This window comes from Coenobita brevimanus, chromosome 13 (assembly GCF_032717465.1).
Source record: "Coenobita brevimanus isolate Jiangsu-jjx chromosome 13, ASM3271746v2, whole genome shotgun sequence".
Lineage (NCBI taxonomy): Eukaryota > Metazoa > Arthropoda > Malacostraca > Decapoda > Coenobitidae > Coenobita > Coenobita brevimanus.
In genome coordinates this window covers 9,630,447-9,649,146 of record NC_136966.1, presented here as the reverse complement: position 1 = coordinate 9,649,146, position 18,700 = coordinate 9,630,447, and the positions used below count along the sequence as shown (strand labels likewise).

General features: G+C 43.5%; 1 protein-coding gene across 1 annotated transcript in view; it reads right to left on the bottom strand.

Moving 5' to 3' along the window:
- The window catches only part of crn (pre-mRNA splicing factor crn), a 42,182-nt gene that overhangs the window by 11,036 nt on the left and 12,446 nt on the right, over positions 1-18,700 (bottom strand). Inside the window, exons 3-5 of the mRNA XM_080285148.1 lie at positions 11,585-11,672; positions 7,038-7,157; positions 2,321-2,902 (exon numbers count right to left, since the gene is read on the bottom strand). Coding sequence (XP_080141274.1) covers positions 2,321-2,902; positions 7,038-7,157; positions 11,585-11,672 — 790 coding nt within the window. The remainder of the gene's footprint in view (positions 1-2,320; positions 2,903-7,037; positions 7,158-11,584; positions 11,673-18,700) is intronic.

Here is an 18,700-nt window from a genome sequence, read left to right as displayed (position 1 = left end):
AGGGATGCAGTGGAGACGTATATGTGAGAGAGGGGGGTGTGAGCAGGGGGGAAGGCAGCAAAATGGTGGAGGCCAGGGCAACGTGGAGGCAATTAGTTTGTGGCAACCCCTTACAGGATTTGGCACCCTCTAAACCTGCTTTTATATTTTTTTTGGCAGATAGTTCAGCACAGTGCAGTCAAATGCAAAGCAACTGTTTACCATGTGACTACTTCTGTACCAGTACCCACAACATATTTTAGGTAATGACTTTTTTAGATGACAAATTCATGATATCCAGGCAGTAGACCAATCATGTGACATCACATCAGGCATACCTGAGAAATGACAGTTTCACTCTTAAGTTCCATGTCTGGGTGGAGTGCATTACTAGGGTTTTAGATATAGTTTTCCTATGCATTTATCTGAAATCAGAATTTTGATCACAGTGGCACTTTTGTTCCTCTGATAATGAATGCTTAAAACTGGATGCTGTACCACATATGATCCTCAATATCCTCTCCTTTTAGCATACTGAAAACAAAAGAAACATGGGGCAGTATTTTGTCTCCCCTAACCCCAAGGAAACAATGAGGAACAATGATAAGGTGTGATTACTGTTTGTACAATGAAGGTATTAGGTAGAGTTAGTACTGAGATAAGTACAGTATGAACTACCTGTATCACCATCATCATCATCACCATCACCATCATCATCATCATCTTCCACACCTCCTGAGGAGTAGCAACGTCCAGACAGCCTATGTTTGCCCAATTCAATGGGCCACGCTTCAATTAATTCATCATTCAAGCCCTTGAAATCTTGGCTTCATCAGACAGGCCAAAAAAATATCACTATGTTCTGCAGCTTCACACATACCTATTTAATCCGAACGCTGTCAAGTTAAAAAGGGGTGCCAAATCCCTGGTTATGCGCTTCGCACAAAATTCATCCAGCCAAATCGGTCTCTTGTCAGTCCCTTAACCTCACCAACTTCCATACCTCTCTTCCTCACACATTCAAGCACCATATCCCTCCACCTTCTTCTTGGCCTGCCTCACCTTCTTTCCCCTTTTAAATTCGCTCAGGTATATCTTTTTCACCTCTCAATTGTTATCCATTTTCTCCACATGACTGTACCATCTCAGTACACACTCTTTGATTCTGGTGCCAACAGACTTCCTCACTCCACATTTTTCACGAATCACATTATTCCGTATCCTATCCACTCTCTGTACAGTCATTACTCGTTTTATGATGGGGTTACGTCAGGTCATACCTTATCGTATACCGATTTTATCGTAAATCGGGGGATTGAAACCCATTACAAAAGGGGGGTTATGTCAACTCAACTTCCCAAAGTCACCTAACCAAAACTGAACCATAAATGACAACCCACCTTCATTCCTTCCTGTGTTGGTCCAAGTCGTCTCAAGTCGTCCCCCCTGAGGCTGGAGGACAGCCTGCGCTTACAAGCCTCTGAGTTAGACAGGAACAGGTTAGGGGGAGGGGAATCCAGCCCATACCTGCACCAACCTTAGCACTGGGACCCATACCTGCACCAACCATAGCACTGGGGCCTACACTGGCACTGACCTTACCACTGGGTACACAAATCCACAGTACTGTAATACGATGTTTGGCTGAGAGGTGACAATAACGGGACCACACATGAACAAGTTGAAAAGACAGGGCTTTGAAGGGGTGGCGGGACGTGAACCATAACAATGCGCTGCACGCTGCGGCCGCCATCTTGCCTGAGACAAGCGACGGTCACCTTGCGTGTGCCTGGCACTTTCCAATGGCAAAATCGTTATAGCAGGAAATTTATTGTAAATCGAATTTTGGGGTGGAACTTTTCTATTATCGTTGTAGCGAATTATCGAAAACCGAATCATCGTAAAACGAGTAATGACTACTCCACATACATTCCTCAGCATTCACATCTCCACTGCTCTTACTCTTGACTTTTCATTTTCATGCCAAACCATAGTCTCACATCTGTATGTTAAAGTTGGCACTAACACTCCTTCATGTAAGCCTCACACAGCTGCAACACTCAAGCCTCTGTTTCTTATCATGGCCTTCATAGCACTGGCTACTTTCCTCCCTTGTGTCACTCTACTTTCCACTTCTTTTGCACATTTGAACTCTCTCTCTCCATTCACTGTAACATCACACTGGGAGTCACTTTCTCTCTCATTAACCAAAACTTTACTCTTTTCTACATTTACTCTCAAGGCATGATGCTCACATCACCATTCATTACCCATGCCATCCCCCTCACCTGTAACAAAGCTAATAATAAATATGTTATCAAAGCAGAGCCCTGGCACTCACCTTAATGGGTGGGACACAGGCAATGGCCCTCTCATAAGTTTCCCGAATCAAATCGACATTGCCATCAGCCTCCAACATGCGAGTATAGTCAAACCAGGTGTCATAGTCATGTGGGTTGCTTGCCACTGCCTCTTCATACTGGAACTTACGTTTGCTGGTGATCACATCATCTATGGATGATTTGTCTCCGTATTTCTTTTCATGTCGTGTGTATTCATTATATAGCAGCAGACACTTTTCCTTAGGCATGTGGTCTAGGGCATATCGGTATATCACCCTGGCTCTGTCATGCTCTTTCTGACCCTCCTCAAATTTAGCAAAAGCAATATACAAATTTTCATCGAAGTGGTCATCACCAAAAAACTGAATGGCACGCTCATAAACACGTCGTGCAGACTGGATGTAATTATGACTCTCCTCAAATCGGGCATACTTGATCCAGTTCTTAGGTTCTGGGTGGACAAGTACAAACCGCTCATACACGGCTCGGGCACGATCAAGCTCTTTGTACCGCAACTCAAACTTTATGTAGGTCAGCCATGCCTGCTCATCTGGTTCCCACTCCATCCATCGCTCAAACACCTGCAAGCAAAACAAACAGTACGAATTAATTGCCATGCTGTGGCTACCCCTAGATTATGCTGCCACAAGATTTATAAAACAGACGACAACACTTTGAAATTCCTTTTTTTCTGAGTAAATTTTCTCCTTAACGAGATAAAAGACTCTTTCTATGACTCTCCCCACAACACATGAATTTGGAAAATCACAAGCAAAATACAGTATCTAAAATTCTTCAAAATCTCAAACATTCCAGTTCCCTTCTTTATGCTACAGATCACAATACATTCTCTTCTGAAACTGTAGTAAGCAACTTGAACTTAACTTAGTGGCCTCTCACGGTTTAGTCCCTGAGCAACAAAGTATCCTAAACTTGGCCTATACAGAACTTATGTACTGACTTTATAAGGTAAATCTTGGGCTAATTGAGGGGGAAATAAATGGTATACCCAGTTATCATCATGGGTCCAATTCTGAACCTTATGGGTGAATATGGCTACATCAGTAGTTATTATCCAAGAAGTATATGAGCCCTCTGTGGAGCATGATACACAAGCGCCATTTTTTAAGTGCCAAAAAGCGTGGTCAAAGATTTTTAACATTTGATAAACGATAATGCCAAAACTATCATAGCTAAGATGATGCTGTTTGCAGCAATTTAAAGTTGAATGTCTCTACATTATCCAAACTTTTAGGTAAAGAAACTATTCATCATCATCATCATTGTCATCATCATCCAGACCTCCTTTCCGACACTACGGCAGGGTGAGGAGTAGCAACATCCGGACAGCCTAAGTTTGCCCAATTCAATGGACTACACTTCCACTCACTCATCATTCAAGCCCATGGAATCCTGGCTCCATCAGACAGGCAAAAAAAATTTCACCACATTCTGTTGCTTCACATATACCTTTATACTTTTCCCATTAATTTGAAAAAAATATTAGACACTGGGGTTTAATGTTGCATGCAGTTGTGCGATCTCTGCACTGCAATAATGCTTGTAGTAATTGGCAGGATGACTCCGTCGCTGATGCCTGTCCAGGACGCAACTCAGCACCCTATACTATAAAGCACATTATGGAAGACTGCATTGCACACAATCACTTGCGCCAACAACACAACATACACTCCCTGAAAGCTCTGTGAGAAAGCCCAGTCTCAGCCATGGCCTTCCCTAGGGACTCAGGGCTGTTCAGCCAGACTGCCTGGGGAACAACTACTATTACCGGTACTACTGGCAGGTACACACTGCGGGTGGATTTGGCCCTAGTATAATGACTTTCAGTCACAAGGAAGAAGTTTTATGTGCTCATGCACCCTCTGCAAAGTGACCTCTTGCATTTTGTTGGCAGCGGTGGCCTTACCTTTTGTGTCTGGGATGGTGGCACAAGTGTTGGTAACATTTTCCTTGAGGAGGTAATGCAGCTTCCCATCCCTGATCTATGTATGGCTAGGAATCCTGTCTCGCAAACATGGTGTTCTTTACCACTATGTTTCATTATGTACTGATAATTGCAAGATCTAGAGCTCACCTCTTTCTTTGTTGTTTCTTCTTAATCTGCACTGTATGAATCAGACTCAGGAGATATGCATTTTAATCAGACCTGTTATCAATTTTCAAGAAAGTGTCAAATATCTCCTTCACATCTTCCCACAACTTTGTGAAACATCCATCAGTACAAGCTCTGCCAACAATGCATCTTGCAGCCACTCTTCCAGTGTATGCACTCACATATTCCTTACCAAAATTACAGCTCTTCTTGGCGACTTTCCATTTCCACATTTCAGGTCTACGAGTTTTTTCCCTCCCTTGCAGTCCTGTAGCCACAGCATGGCCTTCACCATCACTTTCACCATTTTCAGGTTCAATAGCACCACTGCAACAATCACCATGACTACCACCACCTTCCTCCGGTACAACAACAGCACAGGGACAACTACTTGCGCTGTCTCATCTACTAGCACCACCAAGACCATGACTTTCATCATCATCATCAATCTCATCATCACCATCACCAGCACATTGTGATGCAACAACCTGTAGGCTAGGATAATCACGTGAAGGATCGTTGGGTTGACCTCACTCAGCTTTGTTTATACCACTTGGCCCTGCAACAGGCTCATCTATTTCTGTATCAATGTCTGTTACAGTAGTATCACCTGGACAGTAATGTGGATCAACAATGCTGTCAATTGACTTGTCACTGCTACTTTTATTATCACTAAGCATCACTGGGGACAATGGTGTCTCCACTGCTGCTGAGAGGCTGAAATATTTTAATCTTCGAGTAAAAAAAAAATTGGCCACAACGTTTTCACTTGTGGAAGGCTGGGCCTCCACATCATCCACATGTTCACTATTGCTGAACACACTGTCATTGCTTAGTACCAGCACAATGTTGTAAAATATGAAAGAAATTACAAGGAAGTTCTGTAAACATGTGTGCTCTTAGCAATATACACAGACTGGGGATGAAACCAGAAGCCACTGTTATCAGAACGCACACTGGCTGTGCACGACACCACACAGGTGTGTCCCGGAAGCTCGGCAACCAAATCCAGGGCATTTTTCAACCACGTGCATGTCATATGTGTACAGGATTGGCATCTGAGTATCATGCTTATCCAATATTTTCTCCAATGTAGGTTGAGCACACTTTGGTCGAAAATTATATTTGTTTTCATGGCTTCCCAACCTTGCAGTCAGTGGTGTTTCATAACATCCATCAACTGCACATGAAAGTAAATACAGTACTTTGAGGGACCATGGGCTAGCATTATCTTGATTTTTAGGGGGATGGCACTTGTGTATTATACTCCACACAGGGCCTCATATGTACTCAGAAAGTGCAAAACTGCATCATACAATCAGTATAAAGGCCCATCCATATGATCAGTGGGCACCCTATGGTTTTAAAGTCCAGCACTGAAAAACTGTTGGAAAATAATGTTGTTGAGATGATTAACTGAGGTATATTCCATGCTTCCAATCTACTCTTCAGAGCATGATTTGTAGTCACCATGCTTTAAAATTGATGAACAACATGCTCGGACATAACAGGTACCTACTGATCATGTGAGTGGACCTTAAGGTCAAACCTATGACCCTGCTCTGTGCCCTTGACCTCTGACTGATTGCCTTCAAAACTGAATCTATTCATACTCACTGGAGCCTAAACCCATCCACCAAGTTTCATTCAAATCGGATCAAAAGTAATTAAACTGGCCTTACCTTATGACCTTGACATTTGACCTATTTTTATGCAAATACTTTAATCATTGTTTAGCCTTGCCCCCTTCCACCAAGAGTGATCCTAACTGACCCAGACTATACCAGACTTTAAGTTATAATGCTGAACCTCTGACCACATCCTATGACCATTATCCATGACTCAGCATTCCCCAGATTTACTCAGACCCTATGTGAACTATTTTGGACTAAAATTAAGCACACATATGTGCAACAATGGAATAATTTCCTACGACACCCCACCTCCCCTCCCCACACAATGTAAGGGCTCTGTCTGCCTATGATTTTGTGTGTGTGTGTGTGTGTGTGTGTGTGTGTGTGTGTGTGTGTGTGTGTGTGTGTGTGTGTGTGTGTGTGTGTGTGTCCAATACTGGGCTTCACAGCCTGCTCCCAAGGCCCAGTTGTCCTCCTAGATACCATAAACCTCCACATGTCACCACTTTGGCATTAACACCCACCACACATATTCAATACATGCTAGAGCTGTTTCATACAGGACTGGTGTACTGGTATTAGCGGGGGTATTTTTATGACATGTTGGAGAGTCTTCTGGTAGATCAGTAAAGTCTGCTTTTTATTAAATTCAGATCCTAAACTGCTCCCTGCCTCAGAGGGGATCTGAACCTGGGTCCGGTAGGACTGCAGGCCGCTTCGCGACCAACTGAGCTACTGCCTCCATTATCTAAATATTCTGTACTCTTTTAACTTCTAATCACTTTACCTCTTCAATATAACATTTTTTTTTTCTTTTTACATCTTATCAAGTCTGTGCAACCCACAGACATTCCTAAACAGCCCCAATCTATCATTCTTACTGCAACAGAAAGGTGGTGGAGGTGGAGCCTAACTGTAATGTAACACAAAAGTACAACCATGGTGTATGAGATGAATTTGATGACTCACCTCTCTTGCTCCAGCTATATTTTTGAGCATTTCTTCCATGTAGGTAAACTTGTACCAGAACTGGTTTGCACGAGGCAAGATGGTAACAGCACGATCCCATACATTTCTAGCATGGTTCACCTGCAACAAGAGATATCTATCAATAAAAGGTAAAAAAAAGAGTTGTTCAGTATTATACATTCTAATTAACTCATCATTGCATCAGTAAAGAAAATCAACCTAATCAAATTCCAAATATTACCTGCTAACCTCTTCATGAGACAGCTTATGCTAAGCTGTCATCTTGCATTGGCCAGCGTAAAATATAAGACATCCTCAATATAAACAGGTTAAGAGTGAATGTTGCAAACTCTTTCTATTCAAGGAATTTTATTCAATTATTTCACATGATGCCGTGCTTCCTCTTAAGGAATCCCTGTACTGAGGCTGGCTAAGGTACAACTGACATTTTCTATATACTGAAAACTAAACCAAATGTCAAAATCAGCTAAATATCTCCAATCAACAACTGGAAACCATTGAAAAAAAAAAAAATCTGATGTCTAGCTTGGACACTGACCCTGTTTACTCCCTAATTTAATTAAAACTGTAGTTAGCCAGAATAAAAGAGAAAAGGATAAACCTATACTTGGACTGAAGGAATTAACTCTCTTGGAACCAGACACATTAATGTGATGTTTCATATTTAATAATATACTGTACATTTTTGCTTCTTAAGTTTCTGGCCAGTAACTGTTTACTTCAACTACTATCACCACTTTTCATCTCACCACACACGTGACTGGTAACAATTAATTTATGGTCGCTGCCAGCTCAATGGGGTACAGTAGGCTGAACAGCATCCTGGGGTTTCTCATAACTCTGTGGGTTTAAGACTGTGCACACCAAATATACCTCCCTAAAATGATTATGAAGGAATCCCAAGAATGTAAATGGAGTATAAAATCCTCAGTTCCTTTATAATGATGTCTTTTTGACAGTTTATTACAGTATTATTATTGCTGCATCCCGATGATTTTACTTAGATTAGGAGAGCGGCCTGGTGGTGAAGGTATTTATGATGGCTGTATCCAACCATTGCAGTTTAAGAAGTTTATTCAGATTGAATAAAATGGTCAAAAAATGGCAGAACTGCATGAAAATTATATCCTCACATTGAAAGCGTCAAATGCCATATTCATTTTTTCTCGATAAAGTATCAGGCAGTGGGGCTAACTGGATCACAAAAGTGACAGCATAATCTAGCTTTAATTGTTAACAGACATAAGAATAACCACGGCAAATATATATAGTGCAGTAACTAAAAAACAACACCCATGATAACTCCCACAGTGAACATACAACAGCACTAAGGAGACAAACAACCACATGAGTTACAAAATACAAGAGGCTTCTGAGGTGACAGGCAAGGAAGTCCCTCTGTATTCCTCCTGATAATATATAACAATGGCAGGGTGCCTCACTCTCTGTCAAGGTTTAGTCTGTTCAGATGGCCACAAGAACAGATCACTCTGCAGTTCTCACGAATGACGGTAGCAGTGGGTAAAAAGAATCACTCTGGGTCTCGTGATGCAGTGAGGTTGTGAAGTGCCATATTTACTGCCAAGGCCATAATGGTGAGTGAGGCAGGGCATACTGTTTCTCCTAAAGCAATTAAGTAAGCCCCACCAATGTAGCCACAGTGGTGAGTGTCGCTGATTGTATTTCTCCTGATGCAGTAAGGTTGCAGCAGGTATCTTGGCCCCCACCTTGGCTGACATAGTACAACAGTTGGAGTGCTTCCTTCAGCACCTTTTCCATGAGACATCACAGAGTTGCTAATGGTGGCACCAGATGTCTCAAAGGGGACTAGGAATTAGGTAAGTGCTCCTGGCATGGATAGTGCACAGAAGCTCTCTGCACCCAGAAGCTGTTACCATGGAACTAAATGTGGCTCCCACTGCAAGTGGTTTTTTATCAGACAGCATGGAGGGGCTTGTCTGTGTAGTTGGATCAGCAAGGATTCCCTCCTTACCTGAAGGGCTGGGACGCATCATGACTGCAAGAAACACAGACAGGAAGCCTTGTAAGAAGACTGTTGAACTGACTCCTGTTGATGCTCAATGACCATCTGGCACATGTCAGTGCTGGCACTCTGGGGTGTTATTGAAATGTGCCAGCACCTCTGGTGATGTCCAATACCCATGTACAGTCACAAAGTGTACTTCTAGGTCCCTGTGATAGCCTCTCTCAAAAGAATGGCAAGTGTCACAGTAACAATTCAGAATAAACAGCATCACATTACCAATTATTTAACCCCTAGAAGCTGGGAATTTGGGGGGGCGGCTGCCCTCTCCCTACGGCTATACTTCCCAAAACGGACTTTTTTCAAACCCTCATATCTGAGAGAGTGTAGCAGTTAGGGAAACATATTAACCCCCCCCATCCCGACGTTTTCTGGGCAGTGGTATGCCCCAGCCCCAACATTTTTGGACCTTTTTTTTTTTTGGCTCAATCATCCGCTTTTGGTGAGAAACATCGAAAATTCATAGAGAAATCGCTCACCTGAGGTTTAAAATACTCGATCCAGGTAGAAGTACCTCCTTACCTTACAGGGTTTTCTATCAGGCTGGCTGCAAAGAAAACGAGTTCTATGGGAGGATAACTATTCCACACCACTCATAAAAGGTATTTATTTATTTATTCGGTACGAATTTATATGTAGTACGAGAGTATATTGGTTTTCAAACGGTAATATAGGCATTATAAGCATTGTTTCACTCACTAACTCATCACCATTCCTGACCTTTCTTTGCCACATTACCTGATCATCATTTCTGACTGTTTCTTCCTCTAATGTTTGTCCCCCACATTGTCATCGATTGGGGAATCACTCTGGCCCTGAATTTCGTGCCGTGGCATGACATGGCTTTACTGGCCAGGTCACTGATAACAGGTGAATTGCTGAGAAAAGGGCATGCAGGGGGTGGAGGAGGTCATGCTGGGTAAGGCATTGTCCCTGCCTGGCATCTTGTAGAGGAAGGTGTCCCATGTATACATGCCAAAAATCACTCGCGAAAATTGAAAATTGTGCAAATTAAATTGAAAATTGTGCAAATTAGGGACCTTGCAATGTTGCCGCGTTAATTTACGTCTCCGGGATATGAGTGCACATCATATGAGGACATGAATTCACGTCTCCGGGACGGGGCGGGTTAAAGACCATATTACTCAACAACTCCTCTTCTTGCAAATGAAAGCATCCCCAAGTCTGCATCCAAGAGTAAGGTTGTGAAGATGAGTAACTCTGGGCACTTGAAACGGATGTCTTTGTGCACGTGTGCAGCCCCGACTTTGACTTTGCTCTCAACGTGATAACTTCTCCACTACTAGATAAACTAGACACAGTGGCCTCCAAGGCACGCCCTATGGCACTATCATTGAGCCTTTACCTTGTATCCTTGGGCAGAGACTTGGCAGGGGTGGATGAGGCAAGAGGTCCACATGAGACAGGAACAGGATCAGACAAGGAGGTATCAGAAAACATTGTTCAGCACCTGGCTAAGCCACAGAGAAGACTGAGGTAAGCTTGCATCAGGTGGTGGGAGACTCTCCCTACCCTTTGGTGACGAGATCAAATGGTGGCCACTTCAAATTGTGGCGGGAATACATTTACGGTTCCTACCTACACCTGGCAGTTCCTGTCCATCCTTTTTGTGACATCCAGTGCACAAGGGTTAAGAATAAATGTACAGTCTCTATTTAAGTCCCTGGTCAAGGACAAATTGTACCATTCATATTATCCACCAGCCACTACTATGATAATGCCATTACTTAAGTGTATAAAAATACAAATCTATGACTGTTACCAGTTAGCTGGCTGTTTCATATAAGTGTTTCTACACTACATCCAATTCATACCAGTTCACTCAGTGGTACTACAGTATTTTGCTCCCCTCTTTTGACTTGACTCTGTCCTTGTCTTATTTCTTTCTCCACTCTTCATTCCTTTAACAGACTACATTTAACAATTCCATCCCATCCAGTAATGTCCCACCCAGAGCGTAGAAGCCCAGGGCTAAGCCACTCATTCCAGAAATTTATGGCGAAATTGATCAGCTGCTCGCTCCTTACCAGAATAAAGTGAGCAGTAAACCCAGTTCTTATGGCTCACAGCTAGTTGAAACATCTGAAATTGCTACTTCAAAAGGCATCTATAAACTGTATGAAGGCAACAGGCTAATGCACTACTAGAGGATACAGCATGAAGGCCCACCCTTGATCTCCCTGTGTGCATAAAAAAAAACAGCTACCTTAAAGCTCTGCACTCAAACTTCTCTATAATCTTCCTCATCATCCTTCACTTAACACGAAGGTGCTCTTCTTATTTCTTAATTGTCATTCTTTGTTTATCAATCTATGCCTCAAAGACAAAAGTGCTGTGTAAACAGATGTGTGATTATCTTCCTCCTTTTATAAAGCTAAATCATAAATGGCATCTGGCAATAGATAGATAGATAGATAGAGATAAATATTAACACTGAAGGTAACAATATACCGCTACATACCTGTCTACTACGCATTTCCATTTCTGCATACTTGAGCCACAGTGTGATGTTACGGTGGTCCACATCCAGAGCTCGTTCATATACTGACCTGCAAATAAAATAACAATAATCATACCAGTACTCTACATCAGAGTTTTGCTTATACTCAAAAGAAATCTATTTGCTTTGGTTACACTGTGATTTTAATTAGCACTATAATATCATACTTAGTAAATATATAAATTTATATCTACCTATTGCCAGACAGCTTAATCCCATATGGGGTGGCCACAAGCAAATCACCTCCATGTCACTCAGTCCCGTGCCATTTCACTTCCCTGCTCCCAGCTCACACCCCTCTCTCTCATATACCTCTCCACTCCATCCCTCCATCTCGTCCTTGGCCTCCACCTCATTCATACACTCTCCTCGTTTGTCTCTTGCTCTCCATCCTCTTCACATGGCCGAACCACCTCAATGTATTTCTCCCTACACTTTCTATCACATCCAAATCCACACCATAACACTCCTTCACTTCCTCATTTGTCAGTCTGTCTCTCCATGTAGTTCCACATGCACCTCTCAAATAACTCATTTCCAATGCTCTCACTCGTGACTTGTGTCCTTCCAACAAGGTCCAAGCTTCACTTCCATATGTCAGAGTTGGTATCATAATACTGTCATGCAGCGACTTTTTTACTTCCATGCTCATTTCCCTGTTTCTTATCACTGTCTTCAAAGAATCACTAACCTTTCTTCTTTGTTGTACTCTTTCAAGCACTTCTTCCTCCAAACTTCCATCCTTACTCATCACACTACCCAAGTACCCTTAAATGCACTCACATTTTCCATTTCCTCTGTACATCCAGTGACTTCATTTCTCTCGAAGGCCATAACTTCCCTATATTTTGTAGGAGGAGGCTGTAGCACCGGCCGAACAGAGTGGTACTCCCGAGGGGGATGGGAATGCCGGTGATCGGGAGAGCTGGAGCTCCTGTTTCACTAGCAACCTAATCATCCGCCTTTGCTGACGTTTTCAGTGTGACTTTAACATACATTCATTCATTCATTCATCATCCAATCCTACATTGCCCCATGAACAGCATAGGAGTCCGGGGCTAGGCAAGTTGGTCCTGACATTTAAGATGAGAGTGACCAGCCTCACTCATCCCTGAGTGGCAGTACGTGAGCAATCAACCCCAACCATCGCTTGGATATAAACCTTCACTGGCTCAATCCGACTGGAGCTCTGTAATTACCCACTAAACCACCAGGTGCCTTATATATATACTGTATATATATATATATATATATATATATATATATACTGTAATACAGTATATACATATGTGACTTTAACATGGAGAGTAAACCAGCATACTCTCCCAAACATTTCCTCTAACTATCTTATGTACAATACTACACCACATGTGCTTTACATATCACACAACATGCCCCACTACGTTGCAGGGGTTGACGCCAGAAAGGGCATGCAGCCAAAAAACTCTGCCCCCACTACCTAGTGGCAGACTTTTGGGGGAAGATGTGACGGGGGTTCCACCAGCATGGACTATGAGTCCGGAGCGAGCTGGGGTTTGAACTTGTGCTATAGGGTACAGGGCATTGCAGTTCCCAGGCTGCCGCTTCCACCCAATAGAGAGGGGCCCAAACCTGGGAGCAGCGCATCCAAGAGGCTGCCCTATCAATGGGTGTATAATGGTGGGGCAATTACAGTGCCAAGGCACACTTGGTGGGTGTCCCTGTAGCTGTCCTGGCAGGGTGCCCCGAGGCCACTACCACAGCCACTGGTAAGGCTGGTGGGCTATGGGTCCCAAATCCATTGCCTGGACCTAGGACTATGCAGTGCGTGGGGCCCGTGGTATGTCTCTCCCTTTTAGTATTACCGACTTTGACCAAGTACAAGAATAAACTTCAAAGCAAGCCTGAGGACATTAAATCACCCAGGGGGATGAGAGTGGGTTCATGGCATGTAGGAAGTTTAAGGGGTAGAGTGGGGGAAGTTGACAGGCATTCAGTAGGAGGTGGGTGGATGTGGGATGTTTGCAGGAAGTCAGGCACAGGGGTGGATCAGCCAGAAAAGACTGTTGGGAAGGATTTCTGCTATAAGTTGTTTTGGCAGGTGGGGAGAGACAGATACAGGGGTGTGGTGTGTTGGTTGTGAAGAAATGGGTGGAATACGTTATGAATGTTATGACAGTAAACGACAGGATATTAGTAGTGAAAATTTTGTTCGGTGAAATGATGTTTGCAATTATATTGGCATATGTTCCACAGGCAGGCTTGGATGAGGTAGAGAAGGATAGATTTTGGGATGACTTAATACTTGTAGTAGATGGCATGGGGGATGATGAGATAGTGGTTTTGGGAGATGACTTAAATGGTCATGTAGGTGAAGCAGCTCATGGATATGAAGGAGTACATGGGGGATAATCATATGGTACAAGAAATGAGGAATGGGAAAGGATACTTGAGTATGATGAGGTAATGAACATGACTGTGTGCAACACACATTTTAGGAAGAGAGAGAGTAGGTTGATTACATACAAGTCTGGGGAAAAAGGCAGCCAGACAGATTATTTTCTGATCAGGGGTGCTAACAGGAGGTTAGTGAGGGATGTTAAAGTTTATAGGAAGCGAGGAGTGGGTGCAGCAGCACAAATTATTGATGCATGACATGGTGCTTAATGAACGAGTGATGAAAAAGAGGACTTATGTACCTAGAAGGAAAATATGGATGCCAGAAAACCAAGCAGTAAGGAATGCTTTCTACAGCGAGATGAGAAGAATGGCGGCTGAACAGGGAGCTGTTGACAGAGGTGTTAATGAATAGTACAGAGCCCTCAAGAACAACCTCTTGAGAGTTACTGATGCAGTATGCAGTTGGACAAGAGGCCCACCAAGACACAAGGTAACTTGGTGGTGGGATGAGGGTGTAGAAGCTGCAGTTAAGGAGAAAGAAGGCTTTTCAGGGAATGGAAGAAGGGTGGTAACAATGAGGAATACCTGGCTGCCAAGCGTAGGGCTAGAAGAGAGGTACACAGGGTGAGGTCTGAGTCACAGAGACTTTTACTTGATAACCTAAATCAGGGGGAAAGGAAAAATATGATATTGAAGGTGACAAATCAGGTGAAGAGGGATAACTGGGATACTACAGGTAAGCAGTGTGTGAAAAATGATGAAGGAAGGGCAGTGGTGAACAGTGGGGATATTAACAATGCATGGAGAGAGCATTAAGAGTTTGACTGGGACAGGGTAGGTTTGGAGTCAACAGATCCAGTGTTTGGCCCTTGGCCTTTGATTGACACTGCTGCTGTCAGTGAGGCGATAGGCAGGATGCAGGTGGGGAAGGCAGCAGGTGTGTCTGGGTTGACTGCTGAAATGTTGAAGGCCTCAGGAGATATAGGAGTGAGGTCAGTCACTGACTTGATAAATATGATTATACAGTATATGAGTGGTTATCGGAACGTGGAATGTAAGGGGAGCGAATGATGAGGTGAAAGAGAGAGAGATTGTCCAGGTGCTTGAGGGTGCGAAAGTGGATGTATGTGGAATAACTGAAACAAAATGGAGAGGAGAAAGTGTGAGAGAATGGGAGTATGGATGGGGTATATGTGCAGGAGTAGGTGAGAATGAGAGGGCAAAGGAAGGAGTATGTATAGTTGTGAGTAAAAGATGGAAGAAGAGCATAAGACAATATGGATCAGTTGGGTCAAGGATTGTGTGGATAAAGTTGAAAGTTGGAATACAAATGTGGGCGACTGTGTGTGTGTGTATGCGCCAACACAAGATCGTGCTAGAAGAGTGAGAGAAGAGTTCTGGACAAATGTAGAAATGTGCATGGAAAAGTTTGGAAGGAATGAGAGAGTGTTTTTGATTGGTGATATGAATGGTAAAGTTGGGAATGTGAAGGTGGATGGAATAGTTGGTGAGTGGGGTGTGCCTGCTGAGATAGATGAGAATGGGAGTGCGTTAGTGGACATTTGTGCTGGGAGGGGGTTGGTGATAGCCAATACCCTCTTCAAGCATAAAATGATCCACAGGTATACATGGCGAGTGATGAGAAGGATGGGTGGTGAACTGAATGAAAGGAAGGCAATGATTGATTATGTGTGTGTGGATGAAAGGAAGCGAAGATGTGCAATGGATGCAAGAGCTCATAGAGGTTGGGGAAGTGGACTTTCTGACCACTACTTGGTGGTGGCCAGAATTAGAATTCAAGTAAGATGGAGGAATAGAAGAAGGGAAAGGCGAGAGGAAGGAGTAGTTGCAAGGAGAGTGGAAAGGTTACAAGAGGATGAGAAAAAGGCAGAGTATAAGAGAGAAGTGGAGGAACGATTGGGCAAATATGAACTGGAGCAGATGGGAGACGTGGAAGGTGTGTGTAGGATATTTACGGAAGAAATATGTGCAGCATGTGATGTGATGTGTGGAAGGAAGAGAAGACGGAGGGGGGTGCAAGGAACAGCGTGGTGGACCGAAAAGGTGAGACAGGCTGTGGCACAAAAGAAGAAAGCATACAATGAATGGATGAGAAATAGGGGCGTGGAAGAAGTTGAGAGGCGGAAGAGAGAGTTACATGTAGAAAGAAAGAGAGAGGTGAAAAGATTAGTAAGAGAGAGTAAGAAGAGAGTGGATGAGGAATTTGGAAGGAATTTGAGTGTAAAGTGGAGGGACTGTAAGAAAATGTTCTGGAAAGAGGTGAAAAGAGTAAGACAGGGTGGAAGTGAAGTTAGCAGGGGAGTGAAAGATAACAATGGTAGATTACTAGTGGAGAAGGGAGTAAAAGTGAGCAGATGGAGAGAAAACTTTAAGGAATTCTTGAACATAGAGGATGGAAGTAATGCGAGTATAAGTGGCTGGGGAATGGCTGGGAGAAGGAGAGAGGTGAGAAGACAAGAAGAAAGCAGTAGGATAGAAGTTGTGGAAGCAATGAAGAAAGTTAAATTGGGGAAAGCCCCAGGAATTGATGGAGTGTGTGGTGAAATGCTGAAGCAAGGGGGAGAGACAGTAGTAGAATGGATGTGGAAGATGTGCAGCTTGGCCTGGGAGGAAGGTAGAGTCCCGGAGGATTGGAAGTCAGGTATACTGTAATTATTCCCTTGTACAAAGGAAAAGGGGAAAAAGAAGTGTGTGGTAATCATAGAGGCATTTGTCTTCTTAGTATAACAGGAAAAGTGTATGGTAGGATACTTACTGACAGAGTTAGAGAAAGAACAGAGAAATTCGTTGGAGAAGAACAGGGAGGCTTCAGGAAGGGAAGAGGCTGTGTAGATCAGATATTCATTCTTAGATCTTTAGTGGAAAAGTTTCTAGAGAAGGGAAAGAAGTTGTATGCGGCTTTCATGGATTTGGAGAAAGCATATGACAGGGTGGATAGACAAGGATTGTGGAAAGTGTTAAGAATATATGGAGTAGATGGGAAGTTGTTGAATGCTGTGAAGAGTATGTACGATGGTGCGAAGGCTGCAGTGCGTGTGGATGGTGAACTAAGTGAATTTTTCTCTTTGAAAGTTGGGTTGAAACATGGATGTGTCATGTCTCCATGGTTGTTCAATCTGTACATGGATGAGGTAATAAAAGAGGTACAAGGGAGGGTAGTGGATGTTGGAGTGGCCCTGGTGAGAGAGGATAGTGTTTGGAAACTCCCTGTACTGTTGTTTGCAGATGATACTGTGTTGTTGAGTGAAGACGAAGGGGAGCTGCAAGGCTTGGTGGATGAGTTTGGGAGAGTGTGTAAGAAACGGAACCTAAAGGTGAATGTAGGGAAGAGTAAAGTGATGGTCTTTGAGAGGTGAAGTCAGGGAATGTACAGCGAGGTTGGATGGTGAGGAATTGGAAAATGTGAGTACATTTAAGTACTTGGGTAGTGTGATGAGTAAGGATGGAGGTTTGGAGGGTGAAGTGCGTGAAAGGGTACAGCAGGGAAGAAAGGTTGCTGGTTCTTTGAAAGCAGTGATAAGAAACAGGGAAGTGAGCATGGAAGTGAAAAAGTTACTACATGACAGTATTGTGATACCAACTGTAACGTACGGAAGTGAAGCTTGGACGTTGTTGGAAGGACACAAGTCAAGAGTGAGAGCAGTGGAAATGAGTTATTTAAGAGGAGCCTGTGGAGTCACATGGAGAGACAGGCTGACGAATGAGGATATAAAGGAGCGTTGTGGTGTGGATGTGGATGTGATAGGAAGCGTTATGAGGAACACACTGAGGTGGTTTGGCCATGTGGAGAGGATGGAGGGTGAAAGACTGACGAAGAGAGTGTATGTGAGTGAGGTGGAGGGGGGAAGAGGGAAGGGGAGGCCGAGGATGAGATGAAGGGATGGGGTGGAGAGGTATATGAGAGAGGGGGGTGTGAGTTGGAAGCAGGGCAGTGAAATGGCGGGGGACAGGGCGACTTAGAGGCGATTTGTTTGTGGCCACCCCAAACGGGATTGAGCCGTCTGGCAATAGATAGATAGATAGATAGAGTGTGTTGTCCCAGATGATTGGCTGAAGAGTGTAACTGTAAATGTGTACAAGGGGAAGGGTGATGCCCTGGAAAGAGGAAATTATAGAGGTATAAAGCTTTTAGATCAGATAATGAAGGTAATGGAGAGTTCTAGAAGGTATGATTAGAGAAAGAGTGAATATTGATGAGATGTAGTTTGGGTTTATGCAAGGCAAAGGGACCACTGATGCCATGTTCATTGTTCGACAGCTTCAGGAAAAATATATAGGAAAGAAAAGGGAACTATACTTTGTTTCTGTTGATTTGGAGAAGGCCTTTGGCAGAGTCCCTAGAGACGTGGTGAAGCAGGCAATGACAAAGCTTGGGATCAAGAAGTGGCTGGTTAGGGTGGTTCTGGCCATGTATGCGAGTGCTCGCACCCAGGTAAGAGTGAGTGGATATTAGGGTGATGAGTTTCCCGTGAATGTTGGTGTGCATCAGGGGTCAGTGTTGAGTCCCTTGTTGTTTATCATGGCACCTGAAGCCCTCTCTCATGACTTCAGAAATGGACTCCCGTGGGAGATCTTGTCTGCTGATGATTTGGTGATGATTGCAGAGAATGAACGGGAGGCGGAGGAAAGATTCAGGAAGTGGAGAGATGGCATAGGGCAAAAGGGCTAAAGGGTAAA